At 36.9% G+C, this 20,279-nt stretch overlaps 3 protein-coding genes across 10 annotated transcripts in view; 2 read left to right on the top strand and 1 right to left on the bottom strand.

The window, feature by feature from the left end:
• The window catches only part of Atpalpha (sodium/potassium-transporting ATPase subunit alpha), a 163,451-nt gene extending 159,220 nt beyond the window's left edge, over positions 1-4,231 (top strand). For all 8 annotated transcript variants that reach the window (XM_069125567.1, XM_069125560.1, XM_069125559.1 and 5 more), the window contains 3 exons: positions 813-987; positions 1,138-1,370; positions 1,968-4,231. In XM_069125567.1, the coding sequence (XP_068981668.1) occupies positions 813-987; positions 1,138-1,370; positions 1,968-2,088 (529 nt within the window). In that variant the 3' untranslated portion in view covers positions 2,089-4,231. The remainder of the gene's footprint in view (positions 1-812; positions 988-1,137; positions 1,371-1,967) is intronic.
• A 3,538-nt stretch (positions 4,232-7,769) lies between these two features.
• LOC138186066 (ribosomal RNA processing protein 36 homolog) lies at positions 7,770-8,916 on the bottom strand. Its single transcript, XM_069125582.1, has 3 exons — positions 8,767-8,916; positions 8,092-8,605; positions 7,770-8,011 (listed from the first exon to the last, which is right to left on the bottom strand). The coding sequence occupies exons 1-3, from the start codon at positions 8,809-8,811 to the stop codon at positions 7,872-7,874; spliced, it is 699 nt and encodes a 232-aa protein (XP_068981683.1). The 5' UTR covers positions 8,812-8,916; the 3' UTR covers positions 7,770-7,871.
• Positions 8,917-9,863: 947 nt separating this feature from the next.
• Rpb8 (DNA-directed RNA polymerases I, II, and III subunit Rpb8) overlaps positions 9,864-20,279 on the top strand; it is a 72,995-nt gene continuing 62,579 nt past the window's right edge. The window contains exon 1 of the mRNA XM_069125584.1: positions 9,864-10,004. Coding sequence (XP_068981685.1) covers positions 9,932-10,004 — 73 coding nt within the window. The 5' untranslated portion in view covers positions 9,864-9,931. The remainder of the gene's footprint in view (positions 10,005-20,279) is intronic.

The raw sequence follows: 20,279 nt of genomic DNA on the forward strand, positions 1-20,279 counted from the left end.
TGTGGCATGCATCAGTGTGAAGAACCGATCGTTACCGCCTGCGTTCCGAGTCGGTAAGTAATCCGCATTTCAAATCCTAGGTGACTACAGCTTCCGTATGAACACCACCTTAGGCTGTTAGAGGCGAACTTAGATGATTAGTGGCAGACACATACAGATGCTTCGTCTGACTTTCAAAGGGTTTCCAATAATATTTTCCTAGGAAAAGGAAGGTCTTTTATTCTTTAAAAATATACCTAGGATATAGAAAGTAGGGATAGCTTTGTTGATACCTTAGGTAGTCCCTTTGTGAATAATTGATGCTTTTTTAAAATAACTTCAAAAGTCTTCTTCAATACGGACGTTTTTATTTTCATTCGAACATTTATACGAAATAATAGATTTTTATTTTAAAACAATAATCATCTTTGCTCGATTCGTATAGGTAAGGCCGTAGTAAAGTTTCACTTTTCGATTTTCTTTATCCGAATTTCTATTTTTATTGGAAAGAGTATTTGATATTTCACTTAACAAACCATAATGCAACATAACAGAGACATTGATAAGTATTCTAGAATTTTTTTAGATTTCTCGAATGCCTAGAACGGTAAAGAAATTAGAGCCGAGCATGAACTATGTACATGTTCTTTTTAATTTTTAATTGAAACCTTCTTTTTCTATTTTTTGCATATCGTATATATACTTTTCCTCGTTTCTGAAGAAATTGTTAGTACACTGAAACAGAAATGAATTCCTTGAAAGTCAGAATCTTATTGCAAAACCCATGATTCCGAGCGATCGACGACTATCTAAATGGAATTCTCTATGCACAGGCTTATTTCGATGGCGTATGGTCAGATCGGTATGATCCAGGCAGCCGCCGGCTTCTTCGTCTACTTCGTAATTATGGCTGAAAATGGATTCCTGCCGCTGCATCTTTTCGGTATTCGAAAACAATGGGACTCCAAGGCTATCAATGATCTTCGTGACAGCTATGGCCAGGAATGGGTAAATTCTAAGAAACTATCAAATAACAAATCTCCAGAATTGTTTCAAATCTCAATCATAATTTATTTCTTCTATCAAATATTTAAATATAAATTTCAGAAATTAAAGTTAAGAATAATTTTCACTTATATTCTCATTATATTTTCACAGACATACAGGGATCGTAAGACACTGGAATTCACCTGCCACACAGCATTCTTCGTTTCGATCGTTATCGTGCAGTGGGCCGATCTGATCGTTTGTAAGACGCGACGTAATTCCATCATCCACCAGGGAATGAGAAACTGGGCCCTGAACTTTGGTTTAATATTCGAGACCGCCCTCGCCGCGTTCCTAAGCTACACACCCGGCATGGACAAGGGTCTCCGCATGTTCCCTCTCAAGTAAGCCTTTAATTACGTTTAATACGTTTTGTAAATCATTTTTTTATATCCAAGACACGTGTAAAAAAATGATTTTATACCGTGCACTCTTCTCAAGATTAGAAGAAATTCTGCAAACGATGGAACAAGTATCTAGTACTTCTTTTTTTTCTGAGTACTTTAAATGAAATATAAAAGCTTAAGACATGTTTCTAATATAATAATAATTCAGTCTTTTAATTGCCTAGATATTTGCTCCTTTTTATTCAAATTTCTAATTGTTAATGTCAAATACCTTGGGTCTCTATATCTTCATAATAATATGCTCATTATAACAAAGCAATGTTTCTTAAGTATCTTGAATGTAATCTAAGAGCTTAAGGCGCGTTTCTAACATAACAATAATAACGTTAGCTTTTTAGATTCCTTAGATATTATTTCCCTTTTCATTCATGTTTCCAATCGTTCAAGGTATCCTGAATCACATTTCCATGTATATAGCCACCTTTTACTTAGTTACATGTATACTTTATATATGTAGAAACGTGACCTTATGTTCCTACAAATAAGACACAAATAAAAAGAACAGAATAGTTAATACGTTGTCGTGTATTTCAGATTCGTTTGGTGGCTGCCCGCAATTCCCTTCATGTTCGCCATCTTCATCTACGACGAGACGAGACGATTCTACCTCCGCCGGAATCCAGGAGGCTGGCTCGAGCAAGAAACTTACTATTAAACGCGAAGAAAAATTTAATCATACACGCAGAGCGCGCGCGCAAGAGTTACAAGAGCGAGAGATGCAGAGAGAATGATGAGAGAAAGAGAGAGTGAGATATGCATATTACCCACGCAGATATACACCGAGAAACTAATAACTAAAAAATGAGCAAAAAAAATATACGAAACAAAACCAAAAAAACAAAAAAACATGAAACAACTAAACAATGGGAAAAAAAGATGAAAACGTTAAAAATCACTCACGTTAAATACACACACACACATATTTTACCCATGGGGCGTGCTATTCGGGTCTAACCGTACTGTCGCGTGATGATGATATTATTTTAGATGGGGACAATTCGCATCAGCCGAGCCGAATCGTCGAACGAACCATAGCCATAGTCATTACAATATAGAGTGTCTTGCTGTTGTTTTACTGAATAAACAATAAAAAGCGCTTCTCGCGTGGGAGTAGATAAGTGGCTTGCGAGCACTCTCGTTAGATGGTGTGTGAAGTACAAAACAAGAACGAAATACGAAGTGGAAGAAAGAAAAGGGAGAAGAAAAAAGAAGAAGTTGTATGAGAAAAATAAGAAGAAGAAAACGTTCGTCGTTCTGGCTCTGCGAGTTGCTTGCACGCGCGTGCCGGTGTATCATTAAACAGAGAGTTCGTCGTTCGAGAAACATCGAAGGAATCGACGAAGAAACAATAAAGGGTTCTACGAGCAACGTCGTCGGGAAGACTTCAAACTTCCGGGTACACACACGTCTGATATGATTCACGAGGTTTATAGGGATTAGTGCTGCCATCTGATCATCGACGAACGTATGATAAAGAAGAAGTACATAAATAGTAGGGCCTAAGACACGAGAATATGAAGAAAAAGAAGAAAAACGGCGTCGAATGGAGTCATCGAGGAGAAAAGAGACTGTATGAAAAGTACAAGCCCGGCAGTGGACACCCGTGTATCTTTTTGGAAACGGAGGGATACTGAAAATGGCGACAAATCGTCGGATAACGCGCACGTCCGTATGAACGTCGACGGGTGTACGACATGGATGAATCTTTTAGAGAAAAAAAAAAGCGGATAACTTAGCATCGATGGAGCATTCCGTTAGATGTCTTGTGATATCAGAGAAAAAAATATTCATATAGGCATCCCTTTAAGTAAAGGAGCAAAAGAACACTGCGCTAGATTGGCACGCCCTTGTTAAGAGTTTAAAAAAAAGAATTAAAAAATGCAATGTAGTCACGATTTAAAAAAAAATAAATAAATAAGAGCGGTATTATAAATGTTACACTGATGCAGAAGTTTAAGAATCGATAACGAGAATATATCATTCGCAGTCGACACACACGAAAGAAAAACGTATTTACAGATAGACGTCTCGTGACACCTACAGTCTTACATAGAAACTTCTTAATTGTTAATTAAAGAAAAAAATAACAATGGAACGAGAAAATCAGTACGCTAGATTGGCACGCCCTAAAAGTTATTCATAACGCGACAGAGAGGGAGTGAGCGAGAATGAGAGAGAGCATAATAAAAAGAACCTTGAAGAAATTTAAAAAATGACAAAAAAACAGCAAAAAAGAATAAGAATACAGAAGTAATGGAAGCGCGTTTACAGTACTCATTATTATTCTTATTACAAGTAATGTCGTTCGGTTCGAGTCTTTAAAATCCGAGTAGCTGTCGAAGAAGCCAGAAGTCGCATCGTGTAGATATTCTAGTAGTTTGTGAGTCTCTGCATGAGAACTGCTACGCGAATGAAGAGAACGGGCCAGGATTGGACTGCAAAAAAAAGAAAGCTGAAAATGAGAATGCGAAAGGAAGAAAAGAGAAGAAAGAAGAAAGATATTAGACGCGCGGGGGCAGCACGGGGAACGAAGGCGGCAAACAGACAGTATAATAAGTAACTATCAACTGAATCACTACCAACGGAAGAGAATACATAAACTAGATAAACGAAGAAACAAAGAAGAAGACGGACATAGTAAGAATAGAGAAGATACACGTTGTTTAAGTTGCGCGCGAGCAAATGGTAAAGCGGTGGTCACGGTTTTGGGAGCCATTGAACTGGACAACCTGCGTACCACCGACGAAACTGGACAAATAAATTACAGAAATGTTATTGATTAAAAGAAAAGAAGAAAAGACGAGCTAAGTAGACATGCAAGAATTCAAAATAGTTGCGCTACTCTGGGGGCTATGTGGTTTCCATGGGTGAGGGCGCTATGATAGTCGAGGTAACAGGATATTAAAAAATGCTAGTAGAGGATGGTAATGATGTAGGAAAAGCACAGAGTGGAAACGAGAAAAAAATACAGACAGATGAAAAACAGTAAAAAAAACATTCTTACTTAGGCGAAACTAAAAGTAAAGGAAAAAAAAGGTATAAATTCATTCTCTTAGTTTCTTCATAGGTTTAAAAACGCCAGCGGGACAGCTCGCTATAAATCATATTGACCCCCGAACGCAGAACGCCCTGTACCACCAACCCGCGGTCTGTCGTGTGTATGTGTGTGTCAGTATCGAAACAACGCCCCTTCGAATTTTGTAGGAGCAACAACAAGCCACCACCAACAATACAAAAAGAAAAATCTAAAAAAAAATGAACAAAACGAACGAAGGTGACTTAAAATGCCTGCCACGCGACTTTTCGGGCCGGGACGATCCGAGACGTGCGATCATATCAGGTCTTATTTCGAGCTTCTTCGATGTGAAAAAAAACGCATACCAACAAAAATTCGTTTTCGTTTCTCTTTTTGCCTATATAACAATTTTGAATCCTTGTTACTCGCTTTCGCGGCTTTTCGATGTGTACGCGCGCGCATGCGCTGGCAACGTCGGTGAAGAGGGCGCTTCGTTTCGAGCGGAGAACCGGGGCGGAGCGTAGGTAATGACAAACTCGTTTGTCGAATAAATTTCATCGTCGTTTGCCATAATTGCGACGATACCCCGAAATCAACGAACAGCCTCGATGTGTTTACCACGTTCTCTGGTTCCTCTGTTCCGCGCGAATCAAGGCGAACGGACCGTCGAGGATTCAGGTAGACGAAGGGTGACGCTCGCTCGGCGGCCCTGGCCCCAAAACTACCCTAAGTGTTCAATAATCGAGGTGTTCTCGAGGTGCCGTACACGCGTAACACGTTCTTCGCTTGCCAATCCCGCCGAATTTTACCATGTTCGCGAATATAAAAAAGAAATATATATTCCAAGGGCTACGACTTTCCTCCAGCCCTTCCGATGAATTTTCTCTGTTGTGCGCGCGAGGGGCTGGTTGAATTATTCGACCCCGTTCACAAACACGTAACAACCATGTTGAATTTTGAATAATCAAATTCAATCAAAAAAATTCGGTAGGACCGGCGAAGCTTTAACCGAATCGTTTTTTGAGACACGTGGATCGTCATTTAAATCCAACTGATAACTCTTTGAAAGAAACCGGGACAGGAAAGAAAAAAGTGAGAAGGAGAAACAGATAGAGGGCAGCAGTGTACCGTCGCGTTGCTCGTCGAACTCGGACTTTGATTACACACCGACAAAAAAGTACATGCGAAATGATCACATTAAAAAAACGTCCCCAGTTCTCTTCTTCTTCGCGGAAGAGGGAGATGCTCGAAAATTGTCGAAATAAAAAACATGAATCAGTCGTTACAGTGCTAGATGTTGAGAAGCAGAGAGATGTTCAATGTTATGCCAGTTAATTCCGTTTTTCATGGTGTTTCTTGGTTTCACGTTGCGGGACAGTGTATACCGATAGCTCCGTGTGTGTGTTATCTAGAAAGATCGATCATTCCTGTCACAACGAAATCGAACCAAACAAAAAGAAAAGAAAAGAAAAACAAAAAATGGGAAACAGATTGCCTTCAGCGGATCCCCGTGTTTTGAGATAGGACGCGAACGAAAAGAAGAAAGATAGAATCGGAAAGAAGAGAGATCGAGGAGTGATAGCGAGGTATAAGCATGGCGGTAGGGGGGATGATGCATTGGCCCATTCATTTCAGTAAAATCGCTCCCGACATGGGTACCGGAGCTGGATCGGAGGATCCGTGGTTTGTCGACAGGGTGTTCCGTGCCCGGGGGGCGTAGGAGCCCAAAAAAAATGCTTTGCCGTCGTGCGCCTCTTTACTTTAGGCAAATAATTTAAACATTAATAATATAATAATAATTATAATATAATACATGTTACAATAAGATATTATTAGATGTAATTATTATATATGGTTTAGTCTAGATCGTGTTGTTGAAGAAAAAAAACAAAGTACGTATAAGCGAACAAAAAAAAAGAGAACAAAGATAAAGATATGAAAAGTATAACGACGACGATGATGAGAGTAAGGGAGAGAGAGAGCGCGCGAGAGAGAGAAAAAATAGAAAATCAAGGAAAAGTGGCGATGAGAGGAAAAAAAATTCGGTCTAAGACCACAATATCTTGCGGCGGACTGAGCGGGACACAAACGAGAGAATCCGCTTTTGCTTCGTTCTGTGCGCGTGATACATCGATCTTTTATTTCTTTCTCTTTTATATATATATTTTTTTCTTTTTTTTTCTTGAAACGCGTCATATTTAGAGATACATACATCTTCAGTGATCCTTTTACGTACGAAACCGTGTTTTTCTTTTCTTCTTTGTTTTCTTTTCGCAACGTTTCCGGTTACGCGGATGGATTTGCGGCTATATTGTATTCCCTCGTTTCGGCGACGCCATCGTTTTCTTCTCACTTGTATTACGCCCGCGGATTCATAGGAAAAGACAATCCTCGGTAAACGAGTCGCAAATCTTTTCGTGTTCTGCAAACGGGTAATCTCGCCAAAAACAACGCAATCGTCGCAAAACTGGTTTTTCGGGTGAATCGGCGTAAAAGAGCGGGAGAAAAAGAGAAATGTGTGAATGTGGGCGAGAGATCGTGTGTTTTAATATAACGGATTCTTCGCTTTTCTGTTGCCGCGATCGAACACAATAATAATTGGCAGTAAAATATTCGAGTTCAAAAAATAGAATCAAAAATCTGGGAATTGAGGAGGAGATAAAAAAGAAAACAAATGCTTAAAATAATAAAGAACAGTGTCACGAGAATTCTGTGAAACGTCGCCCCTGCACAGCCCGCCACATCACAACAGAATCATTGAATGATTAAAATATAAACAAAAAAAAAAATGAATGATGTTTTATTAATATTGTACATATTTTAAATAACTGCAGACGGACAAACGGATCGCGCATGAACGGTGACCCACGAGAAGGTGGTCTGTTTAAATGGTCCGCCTTTTCCATACGGGTTTCATACTCTTTTTCTGTTTTTCGTTTTAGCGCCGCATATATGATACACACCCCACACACATACACACCACACACGCTGAGAGACACGTGCGAACATAGAGAGAGATATACACACGTACACGCTCAGAGATAAATGAAAAGAAAATGTACACCGCTCTACCAAACAATCTCTTCTGATTGACGATTCCTTTCATATTGATTATTCTGTAAGTTCTGTTTTCACACGTGAATTACATTAAGGAAGAAACGAGAGACATTGTCCAACCCAAGTGTCATTACTTTTGATGTTAAATAAAAAATACATAATTAATAAAGCACTCTTTATCCTACCTTCCTGACTGGTACTTTCAGCACACAGGCGTAAACATTTGTTACAGGACAGGCGCGACTAAATGAATGGAAGAGAGCTTACTTTAACTATCATAGTATTTATTACACTTATATACATCTGTAATTATTCCAGCTGTGTTTAATTTGTATAAATTTTAATTTCACATATACCTTGTTCTTTTATTCAGAGTCTGCTGATGCTAACTTTCGTCTGCCCCTTTGTTGATTCTTCTTGCGCAATCGTTGTATATGTTTCTTTAATTTGCCTGAATTCTTCAGTTCCTCATATTGAGAAACTAAGTCCAAAATTCGTTTTTCAGCTGTAAGGAAAGAATAATAGAGTCACTATAAAATACACATTATAGAGCTACAGTTATTAATATCTTATATGTCTACTTACACTTCTTTTTGAATACTGGTTTTTCACCACGTCTGATGGCTTCTGCAATCTCTTTCTTTTCTTCATACTCTTTTTGTTCTTTCAAATTTCTTCTTTTTTCCTCGTGTAATTGATTTTCCAATCTCTGCATAAGGTATTTGATCTTCTTTATCTCTTTTGGGTCTCTACTCTCAACCAATTTCTTTTTTAATTCTTTGATATCATTGTCTTTTATTTCATTAATGAACATATAATTTTTTTTAAATTTCTTCGGATCATATGTGCCACATAGACTATCGAATCGAGGGTCTCTTGGAATATACTTCTTTACCTGCACCACTTCTCTGAATCGTGAAACAGGCTTCTTTGAAGATATTTCACGCGGTCTGTTTTTATTTTCTCGTTTAAATTCAGTTTTCTTGTTAACCTTCCGTGGACCAAACAATGCTTCCTTGTATATTTTAGAACCTAATTTCTCTTTTAGCTTTTGCAGATCTTCGAAACTCATTTGTGAGAGCTCTTTCCTAATTTCATCCTAATTAGTAAAAATTTATACAATTATTAAAATTTCCCATGGTTTTAAAAGTAGTTCTGACTTTTCCTCAATATAAATATAACCTATTCCATTTACGATAAATTAACCTACATTATGTTTGTTACGAAAATAGGAAAGAAATATCATATATGAATATCTACCTGATCTTTATTTTCGTTAAGAAGAGTATCTTCCTCATCACTCATGTTAAATAACGAGGAATATTGAACAAGAAAACAATCGTTTTGTTTGATTCACAATATATTTAGGAAACCGACATTTTATTTCGTAGGTACGGTTTCATATTATGGCGGTAGATGGTGCTACATCATCATCCCAGTTTGTGCTGACCTCTAATCTGAAATTATCAATTGCAAAATTGTTTAAAAAGGATAAAATTACTTAATATTCTTTTTTACGAAACATAGATTGCGTAGTTCGGTAACCTAAGATAATATATACTACAAAAGATCTTAATATGATATTCTGTGAGAATATTTTGAATCCACATATTTCTAACAATTTGGGAAAAAACAGTTATATTGAACTTTTTTGATCATGTAAAATGTGTAATTGAAAGAATAATAACGCGAGATACTTCTAGATGAAAAATCATATTCTGAAGTATGCATTGCACTCAGTAGATATGTAAATTCATATACGTAATCTTTCATATTCGATGGTAACTTTCTGCAGATTTCCTAGTGATTGCGCAACATTATGAAATCCCTAATTTTACGTAACGCGTTATATCAATGTCGAGACTTATTGCTATACATATATCACGATAGGACCCGCTTGAACTGCGTAAAAGGATATATAATTGTGCTGCGTAAAATCTGTAAACCTGTACGGTGGCTCCCTCTGCCTAATTGTTATCGAGCTTTCAAGGTTATCTGAGTTTTAAATCTAATAAACATCATTACTTCCTAATTATATTGGTGTTTTGCTACAAATGCAGAAAGCTGCAGTTCATTATCACGATTCTATTACCAATACAACTTCAAAAAGCATAGATATTTCAAATCGAAATACATAGTTTCCATTACATTCTCACTATAAGAAAATAAATTATTGCAAATAATACATTTTCGGAAAATGTTAATTTTCTACTTTAAGGTAAAACTTTGTAAAAATAACCTTTGGCATGGTCCACAAGACTTATTAATATTTATAAAAATTAAATATTGACATTTCTTACACTGTATATAGTTCTTTCATACTTCATAAATTTCTAATGACGAAAATCACACATTTCTGAATTACATTCTCGGATGTAAATTTAACATTCCTTACGAGGGGGCAGCACTATCAGAAGTGTCTAAAATGGCGGGTGTGCTGTTCGAGGATATTTTCAACGTAAAAGACATCGATCCAGAAGGGAAAAAATTCGACAGGGGTAAGTCTGAAACACATTTTAAGCTCTTATCTATTTATGACCACTGCTGGGAAGAAATACGTTCCGTTGTTGCTGAATTTTTAAGCGTTAGAAAAACAACGTTCCGTCGATGCTCGTTCTTTACGGACGTTGCCGGGAAGCACATGGCGTGACAGTATAATTTAAATAGTAATTTCTGTAGACGAATATGTAAAGAATCTAATGTGTCTAATTGACACAAGTTCAAAGTGTATATCTCAATATTTATTCATCCATGTATATACTGTATAATTGTTTGGAATAGCCTAAATTATGTTAGTCACTCGTCGACAGTTTTGTCTTCTGCAGTGGCGGGTTATTTAAAATGTTATACTGAAAAAAGATTTTTACGAAATCATATTAATAAATCATATCTGTTTAATATTAGAATACATATGTATTTACGTATCCAAAAAATAATAATTGATATGTAATATTATCTAATGACAGTTTTAATAGTATCAAAAATTTATTACCATTCATCTAACTTTTTCCATGTCTATAGATATCTTGGTATATTTCAATGTAATAGTTTAGTGATATTAATTCTACAAATCTGTACAGTGATTTACTTTGTATAAAGAGGGCGTAAGGGTCGAGTATGTTTGACATTAATTTGAAAGGCAGCTCTTTGTGACAAAACAGTTTCACTGTTCTTATTACCTTGAACTCTGATTCGAGATTCGCCACTGATATTTCTTTCTCCCTATACAAATCCATCATCGAGACAATTTGGAGTATAAAAATTGCCTCGATGACACAAGATATTTCATTAAAACCGTTCGTAATCAAGGAACGCTATTGCGTGTTGTTTGTTATTCCATTTATCGCTACCTCTTATCGACCTTCTATTTTACATTGTGTACAGAAAACTTTAATGTTCATTTTTATGCTCGTTTCAACTATTTCCATTGTACTGTAGTATCAGGGGGAAACCCTAATGTACCCCAGGTAATAAGAGCAATATAAGTGCGGACGGATGAGCCATATACCCGCGGTCGCTTACGACATGGGAGTAATTAAGAAAGGTGTGCTTGACCATGGGTCATCCACATCTGTGTGCATACCAAAATGTAATATAAAAGGTAGCCGTGAACAGAGTAGAATTGCGAAGAGAGTTGCGAGAGAGTTGCGTTGCGGCAGAGTAATGTAGACAGCAATGTAGAGAGTAGTGTAGAGAATACAGAGCCAAGAAGTAGTGTAAGACGAGTTGTAAGTTGTGAGTTAAGTTGTATAAGCTGCAGCACATCACTGTATTTAGTTCATTAATCAATTAATCAGTTAATCAAAGTATTTAGTTAATCAATCGTTGTTTCCTGTTTTATAAGAAATAACTTAGAGAGAGAGAAAGGTCAAACACCAGAGAGAAGGTGTAAGATAAGATATTTTTTCTACTCTCTATAGTACGAATGTTAAATTTTTTAGAACCTGTTCTAAAATGATTGTGCTCCAGAACAGGACAAGGGACGATTTGAAATTTTAAACTCACGTGCACTCTCAAGTTTTATGAGACTGAATTTAATACTATAGGAAGTTTTTGCAGGAAAGGTTATTTAGAAATACTAAAGAATGCGTACCAAATATAAGCTTGAGAAGGAACGCAATAACATATGTAGTAAAATGAATTCATATTCGTAGTTAAATTATATATGATATATGTATTCAAATTAACATAATAGACAAGAAGTAATATTTAGAAATTTCATATAGTGATCCTGAAAATTTACAGACATTTCATTATCTTAAGTCATTCCATATTACTATGTATTAAATACAACAATCTTTTACAATTCGCCAATAATCTTCTGACAGCTACACATTTTTCAACAAAAAATTACATATAAAATCAATCATCGAACGAATTAAATGTTTTCTAGATGCCAAAGTAATTCGCAGAAACATTACGTCATCCTATACTTTGATGTCTAAATTTTACATAGTGACCTTGAAAATTCAGAAGAGCATCCTTTTCTCAAAAAGTTCCTTGTATTATACATATATTACATATATACTATCCTTTACTATTCATTCACAAACCCTGGGAAACTTCATCCAATAATATATTTCCTAACCAAAAGTCGCAAATAAATCGAACGTATCGCAGACGATGTGCTTCGCAGAAAAAGCGCGGCTTGTATCGCGCGCCACCCTATATTTTCACCTACATTACCGCTGGGAAAGGGTTCCTCTGGAACAGCGTTCGAACACGCGGATGGGTGTTAGTGGGGCTACCTAGGCGTGCGAGCGAGAGAAAAGATGGGATTTCGGTTAGCGGGGAAGAGAAAGGAGTCAAAGGGTGGGGAAAAAGAGCGACGGGACGCTGGGAGCGGTATCGAAGCCAGCTCGCACGATGGAGTAGGAGGAGGCTGGCTCCTGCACGGTAAAAGCACCTTCTCTCCCTTTCCTTCTCTTAACAGTGCATGCTACATATTCAGTTGCTCCAGAAAACATTCCTCGCGAAAAATGCGACTAATCGGTGCGCTCCACGTGGCTGTAAATCCAGCCTGTCCGGTAGGAAACTTTTGCCGCGATAGAACCACTTCGTTCTCGTTTCCACGGGGGTTCCATCGCGATAATTCACATCACCCGTCGCAATCCAGATATCTTAGCCCGTATATCTTCATTCAAGGTATTCAATATCGATGCACGTACGAAATAGAAAGCGACTAGCAGGGGAGGCTTGTAAAACGGCCAACGTGAATATCGTTCCATCGTTCCGATGCGCCTCGCACCCGCGCATCTTCTATATGCGCTACGAGCCTTTTCGAAAAACATACGGATATGGTTGACTGGGACTGGGAACACGGTGGATCACGCGATGCTATCGATATTCAAATATTCCATCAAATCCAATTATATATCCTATATCTTCACTTCAAATTCTGTAGATGCCCTCGGTATAAACGTCGTATACCATATTCATTCTTATCCATCTTGTACTATATAGTATTCACGGTCATCATTTACCACAGATATCTACATATAACGATTCCTCTCGACTTTCACCAGAAATGTGGATAGACGTTTATATAGGTATATAGAATGAAAAGGGCGGTGGGACGCGATCTGCCGGCAGCTCGTTGCTTGGTGGTAGTTCGATGGGTGGGACGGGAGGGTCATGACGGGTTTGCCAGGGGGTCGAGGGGTGGAAGACGAGGGGGCTTGGCAGTCTGTGCTGCGGCCGGTCGATGCAGCAACGATGCCCGCAGCCGCAGCAGCAGCAGCAGCAGCAGCTAGCACCGAGCAACATCGCATTCGCGTAATACGACGCGACTCTGGCTGCCGTGGGGAGGTGAAATGGTAGGGAGGGGGGAGCAGCCGGGACGCGTTAGACCGGCCTGGTGGGGGTTGACACGGTCAAGGTCAGTCTCCGTTCCAAGGTCACGGGGAGATGTCATCTCAGGAGGGAGCCGCGTGGTCTTCTTTCTCCCTCGCTCTTTCTCTTCCTCACTCGCTACGATTGCATCTTCACCTTCGTCCTTTCTCCTTCTAACACGTTTCAATGATAACACGATTTCCCTCCGCGCTTTTCCGTTGTCACTACCGTTTCCCTGTGACAATTACGCTGTAACTGAAACTTCTTCTACAATGCTTCTTGTATTCTTCGTTGTTCGCTCATGTGCCTCTACTGGTCCATTTTTTTTACATCGTGTCGTGACTGTTTCCTGTTCGCGAGGTGGCTCGAACCAAATGCGAGGGTGGCTCCAATATATTCCATATATTGACTTTTTCCATTGTCTGTGACAGACTTTATTGACAAAGTGAGAGTTGGTTGAAAGTTCGAAAGTGTACTGGAGAAATGTGGCAATGATCAAATTTATAGGTTCCCATTTTATATTACTGTTACTATTTTCATTTCATAGCGGAGACACTATGGCACGACTAGAGGAAGTATTGACGCTTAATTTCATTTATGGAAGCATTTATATAATTAGGTCCAATTATTCAAATTAATTAGGTCCAAGTATGTGAAATTCCATACTAGTTATATTTACTTTCATATGACTACAGAAATGTGATACTATGAAAATCAAATAAAGAATTTGATGAAAAGCGTTTCGTTGGAAAATATGGTGCAATATCTTCTTTAACTATTCTAAATACAAATTACATGTTTATCTGTAGGGTTATAAATTGTGTTGAAGAAATATGGCAATCAATAGGTATTTAAGCTTCGATTTTACGTAATTGTTACTATATATATATATATATCTTCTTATTGTCCTATTATTACTTTATATTTTAATACAGCTAACAAGTATAAATTACTTGTCTATGGATAGTATGATAGTAAATAATGATTTGATTGACGCTTAAAGTGATTAATTTATGGTTTGAAGCCAAGGTAGATAGAGGATGTTTTTTAAACGAAACGGTAGAGCCTTCTACCGTCGAAATCGATTTTATTCGACTGTCCTGGCGTCAGCCGTAGAGTTGGAGGTCGCGTTAAGTCCCATTCCCACGATTCGAGCACCGTTAATTAAATAACGCTGATCAATCCGTGTCTGAACGACCGGTCAATCAGTGTTTTATTTGCGAAGCATGTAAATCCATTTTCAGTTTGTTTAGCCGACGTTCCAATTTTGTTACGGATTTTCGCCAAACGCCAAATATCCGAACGTTATGCTTCGTTTACGTCGCTGTAAACGCTGTTACAGAACACGCCCGCGACATTCCAACTCGATCGATCCTACCTTTACAACGATACGCTGCTTACAACATACAACGATTCAACGTTTAAAGGAAACCATATAAACTGTAGAATTAGTAGCAGTTAGAGATCAATACCTACTAAAAGCTTTGTAATTGAAGATTGAATTTGAAATTAATACAATTTCTAACATAGAACGATCCTAAAATAAAGAAAAGCGTAAAATGTCTAAGAATTACCACGAGTTTCGAAGCGATACTAAAGATTTTGTGAACTTTCAGTTCGTGAAAAATAATAGGGAAATATTCTAAAATAAAGGAAAACAGATATTTCATAACTGTCGAGCAAAATTGGAAATAAAATATTTGACATTTTTCAGTTTGTAATATAGTAGGACGATCCTAAAATAAAGTAAAATTTTAAAGTGATCACAACATTTTTTCGTTTTATCTTATCACGGAGAATGATTCTTGAATAAAAGAAGAGATAGATTTCAAAATTATTTGGAAGCTACAAACTGAAAATAAGATTCCAAAATTTGTAGAAATGCTTACGATACCGAAAGTTTCTCGTGTTTTAGATGATCTCAAAAGTAGGTTAGTAGAAATTTCAAAAACCCAGGAGATCTTAAAAATCTTATTATCTAAAATAAAATCTCTCTTCGTTCTTGGATTTTAAATCATCTGATATGGAATTTCAAGTTTTATGAACTGTAAAATATTTTCTAATATTTCGGAATTCAATATGTTAGATTCTAAGATATTTAGTATCGTTAATATGTATTTTAAATTTCATCGATATAAGATCCTTTCAATCAAGTGTCAGGTTGCATGAGTTCAAATAAAAGGGTAGAGCACTAGACTGTATGCACCTAACCTTTATAAGTCCTGTGCCTTCTACGGTCTATTTATTCTGCATAACTCCATCGATCCAAATGTCCATTCATTTGATTCGCTCGACACGTCCTCAGTACGATTTACTGGATCAAAGTGAATACCAAAACGGCAGCGTACATTTTGTCCAACTTGTTGCAATCGTATAAATGGACCTTAACACGGCCCGCTCTAACGTTGTTGCATTCTAAATACGAAATGTGTTAGGAACAATTTAGTTCCTCAAGTTCCACTAGAATGTTAGACCAGAAATATGCTCTTACGTTTTTTCACTTTTCGTGGAGAAGATAATTAACCCTAGCATACTTGACCTATACAGAGTCCAAAGTATAGATAGTTAAACAACATATTTTTATTTAAACTTCTTTCACTGATCGATTGATTTTTTTGAACCGTGGAAACGTAACTTCTTTTTGTCAATCATGGAGATACGTATCTCTGATACTTTAAAATTCAAGACCAGTTTCACAGAGTACAGATACATTTATCATTTAGATAGTTAATGTAAGTTCTTAAGGTACGCTGTTGCGTGTATGCAACACCGAGTGAGGAAAAATTAACATAACAATCACTTTAAAGAAGTTCAAACCTGTTATATACTAAGCTGCTCACAAAGAAGTACCATCTCCTACAAATAACTAAAAAAAAACGAATAAGGAATGTTACAGTCCGCACTAGTATTCCAAAGATTAATAATTCAAAATAAGGAGTGATTCTATAACGAAAGAAACATTATTATAGAAACTGTATAATTCCTTCGATATACGCGTATTCGTAGTAAAATCTTGCCAGAGACTAATTCTTAATCAATACGTACTTCCGATCGACAAGAACTAACAAACTCTTTTTCTTCTTCTTCTTCTTCGTCTTTCTCCTCTTCCTGAATGAGGCCAATTTCTCACCAAGATTTATTTTACATTTGCAACAGACTTTCGTATCATCGTATTTGCAAGTGTTTTAGACCATCGACTGTTTGGTGAAACGAAACACGTACGTAAAGTCGAATTTACGCTGTTTCACTTTGCAGGAATACGAAACAAGGACTCATCCGCCATCTTTCTCCAAAGTGAAACAGGGTAAATTCGGTTTAAGAATCTGACACGAGTGGCCGTCTTTAGAATCGCACCGTCAATCTACCAGTCAGCAGACGAACGGCCTTTTGACGATCAATCATATCGCTCTGAATACCTTCGAGGTCGGTCGAGCAAGATCAGATAGCCATTAACTTGCCACCACCATTGTACTAACGTCGTTGAAAGACGTATTTACCTCGATTTTATTAAAAGCAACTGGATATCTGTAACATCGAATTAATAATTTAGGAAAAAATATCACTTTCGTGGCTGCGAAAGCAGCGAAAGGTATTTCACCAGGGAGCCCGCTAGTGAAACAAAAGGCATCAAGGGAGGAAATGATATATCATTAATTCGCTGCATTAAACCGGTCTGTTGTTTCTGACGGCCGTTTTGCCAACATGATATTCCAATAGGATGTACATATCTCTCTCTTGCACCCGCTTTGTCTTCCGTGACACACGATATCGACTTCATTTCCATTTTCACGTACATATAAAATTAATCACGCGGAATGGCCGTTTACCAGCGAATTTTATCGCTAGATACCTTCGTCAGATTTCACGCACGCACTGTTTGTTCGTTTGGCGAAGGTCTCCTAGAGTTTATGTAATCTTGAAAGATTCGAAATTTTGCAAATTTTCAGTTTTTGACTTCTCAGACTTCTTAATCCCCAATTTTTCGAAATTTTGAACTCGTAAGGTTTTCAATTCTCAAATCGTCAAATTTTTCACAGTTCCAACTTTTCGAAAATTTTCGGACTTCCGAATTTTCAAAATTTTGACTTGTCAGATTCTCAGACATTGGATCTCCAATTCCTCAGAATTTCTACTTTTCAAACTATCGAACCTCCGAATTGTCGAAACTTATGAATTTTGTAATATCTTAATTCCCAAATGTGTCAATTTTCCCACTTTCCAATTTTCCAACTGCCAAATATCTACTGACCTCTAAAAGCTGAATGATAAATTCCTAAGTGAAAGTGCCAGTAAAGGATTACAAAGGGAACGTAATTCGAACCCTTCGCCAAAAATAAACAGCACTCCCGAAATACAGGTCCAATAAATCGATCCGCCTATGTATGTATGTACGTATGTATGTCCCGTGTCTACTCAACGATACTTTAGACGAGTCATCGGTCGAAGCGTGAGCGTAAACCTCGACGTGGATTCGAGGACGTATTTCTTTCGCGAGCCGCTATTTCATCGAGCAAACGGTGCGGTAAGGTAGATAACGTTAACAGTGATCTGCTTGTGTTTCGGTGCTTTTGTAGTGTGACATAAACAAGAGGCCACATCTGCTGTTATATACGAAGGTCGATAGCGGCGATCGACTGTCTCGAAGGCCAATCGATTATCAGGATTGAATCATCGCTGGTGGGCCAACTCCCTTTTGGTCTTGATCAACATCGTAAATCCGATGATCTTGTTCTAACGAGTTGCTTTAAGGCCGGTTCTGATCTCGTCAAATTATCAAGTAACAATTTAAGCTTGCTTCGTTGCTGGGAAAATCATGTTGCAGCTGTATGTTAGTACATAGCAGCGGAATCACGAAATTAGTAACTGTGTATGCTTATTATTAAATTTATGATATAAAATAAAATTCGTAATTGTATACAATTAAGCAATTTCTTTTATCGTAAATATATGATGTATCTGACAAAGGTGCAGAATTGCGGTTAATGTAAAAGGTAGTTTTCAGAAGAATCGGTCAACGAATGAAGAAATATTTGAGTAAATTTAATACCAGTATCTTAAGGACCTGTGTTATTTGAACCTATGTACCTTCAATCTTCGAGAATTTGCAATTAAATTTAATAAGTATAATCATTTCCTTAAATACGTAACATCGGGGACATTGACAGCATGTACAATTACAAGAAGAACTAAGATTACATATTGCCAAGTTTTATATTTAAAAGAAATATGAATACTTTTTCACGCTCGATGTTGCCTGCAACCAACATTACGTGCACTTTAAAATACCGTTAAATAATTATTTTTTCATGCCCAGTAAAACTGATTCTAATTGTGCCAAATTTTCTCTTTGACAAGAACGTCAAAAGAACTGTATCTTCATTATCGATAATTTACAACAAAAATTCTTCTTACATAATGCAAAAAACATTTCGTTGTAAGAGTTTTAATTTCCATGTTGTACTGTCTGAATAATTATGTCATATTCACAGGCAAAATCTCACGATGCGTGATTCCTTGACCAACCCAGAAACTAATAAGAATTAAATGTAAGTAGTTATATGTGATAAAGTAATGCGAGTAAAAATTGTTCGGTTCTAAACGACCGCGGAAACATAGTTTTTCTTGTGAGCACGGTGGAAATTTGTCGTTGGTGGTAGCAATCTCTGGTTCGATTTGGAAAGTTTCGAATTCGTTTATTTGGCTATTGCTGGAGGACATATCTCAGCCTCCGCACTGCCGTATCGTTTATCTAGAATGCTCCTCCAAGTCAATATAGCCCCCGGTAGTAGTTTGAGAAACTTACTTTAAATCCTAGGGCGCATCTGGTATATATAGGTCAGACGCCCAATAACGATTAAGGCCACGACCTTGGCCGGCAACTGCAGCCGCGCAACCGTTTTTCTATCTCCTGCGAATTCGGCTAAATTCGTGACGTTTGTATTTATAGGCACCCACGACTACTTCTATAACGTCTTCGACCATTTTAAATTGACGTTTATTTGGACGTTCCACTAAAACGAAGTGGTATCTAATTTGCTATGATTATTTTATTTGTATTCTATCTTTTGTGATGTACGTATCTTTTATAATCTATTATTTAATGTTTGTGTGAAAAGCTTCTTTAGCAGATCATATGTTGCTGTTGTATTTTCCTGGTTATTGTTGGTGTATGTAACATAGCTGATCGTAGCTTTACAGCTTTATATGAGCTTCGTTTAATACATTATTATTCTATATTTATCGATTAATATACGATAATAAATAATTTAGTATCAATATATGATATGGAAACTTAGTGACGGAATTAGATTGCATATGATATGAGGCTTGAGGTTGTTATTATGTTATTACACCTAGCAATATACGCTGTTTTTAAGCAATAAGTATTTCATATAAAATCAAAATCAAGAAAAGAAACCTAGAATTATGTTACCTTATAACTTGCATCAATAAAACAATATTATTAAATTTAGAGTATGTATAATTAGGAAGGGGGTTTCCAATATTTTATATTCTTGAAATCACAGTTTGATAATCTTACTGCGTGTTAAATAATTATTATCTGTTAGATAATTTCATTAAATAATTTCTTCTGTGCTAAGAAGCAACAAAGTAGATCTTGTATGGTAATAGTCAGACAGTAGGATCTTAAAGTACTTGCAGTAAGTACGATCTACGAAGCAGTCATATGACAATCATTTTCCTATATTAATAATAATTTACCAATATCCTAATAATATTCTGTTTACTGTCTCCTTATAAATAAAGATCGTTTTTGTAGATCTTCTGATTTCAATATTTAATTGGTGATTAAAAGAGAGCACTCTGGTACAACATACTTAAACAAGAAAATCTATGATCTCCCAGAATTTATGATTTTTAAATATAGACGTTAAATTCACAAAGTTAATCAATTAATTAATTAATGTTGCAATTCGATG

Source organism: Bombus flavifrons, chromosome 13 (genome assembly GCF_040668555.2).
Source record: "Bombus flavifrons isolate JBK064 chromosome 13, iyBomFlav1_principal, whole genome shotgun sequence".
NCBI lineage: Eukaryota > Metazoa > Arthropoda > Insecta > Hymenoptera > Apidae > Bombus > Bombus flavifrons.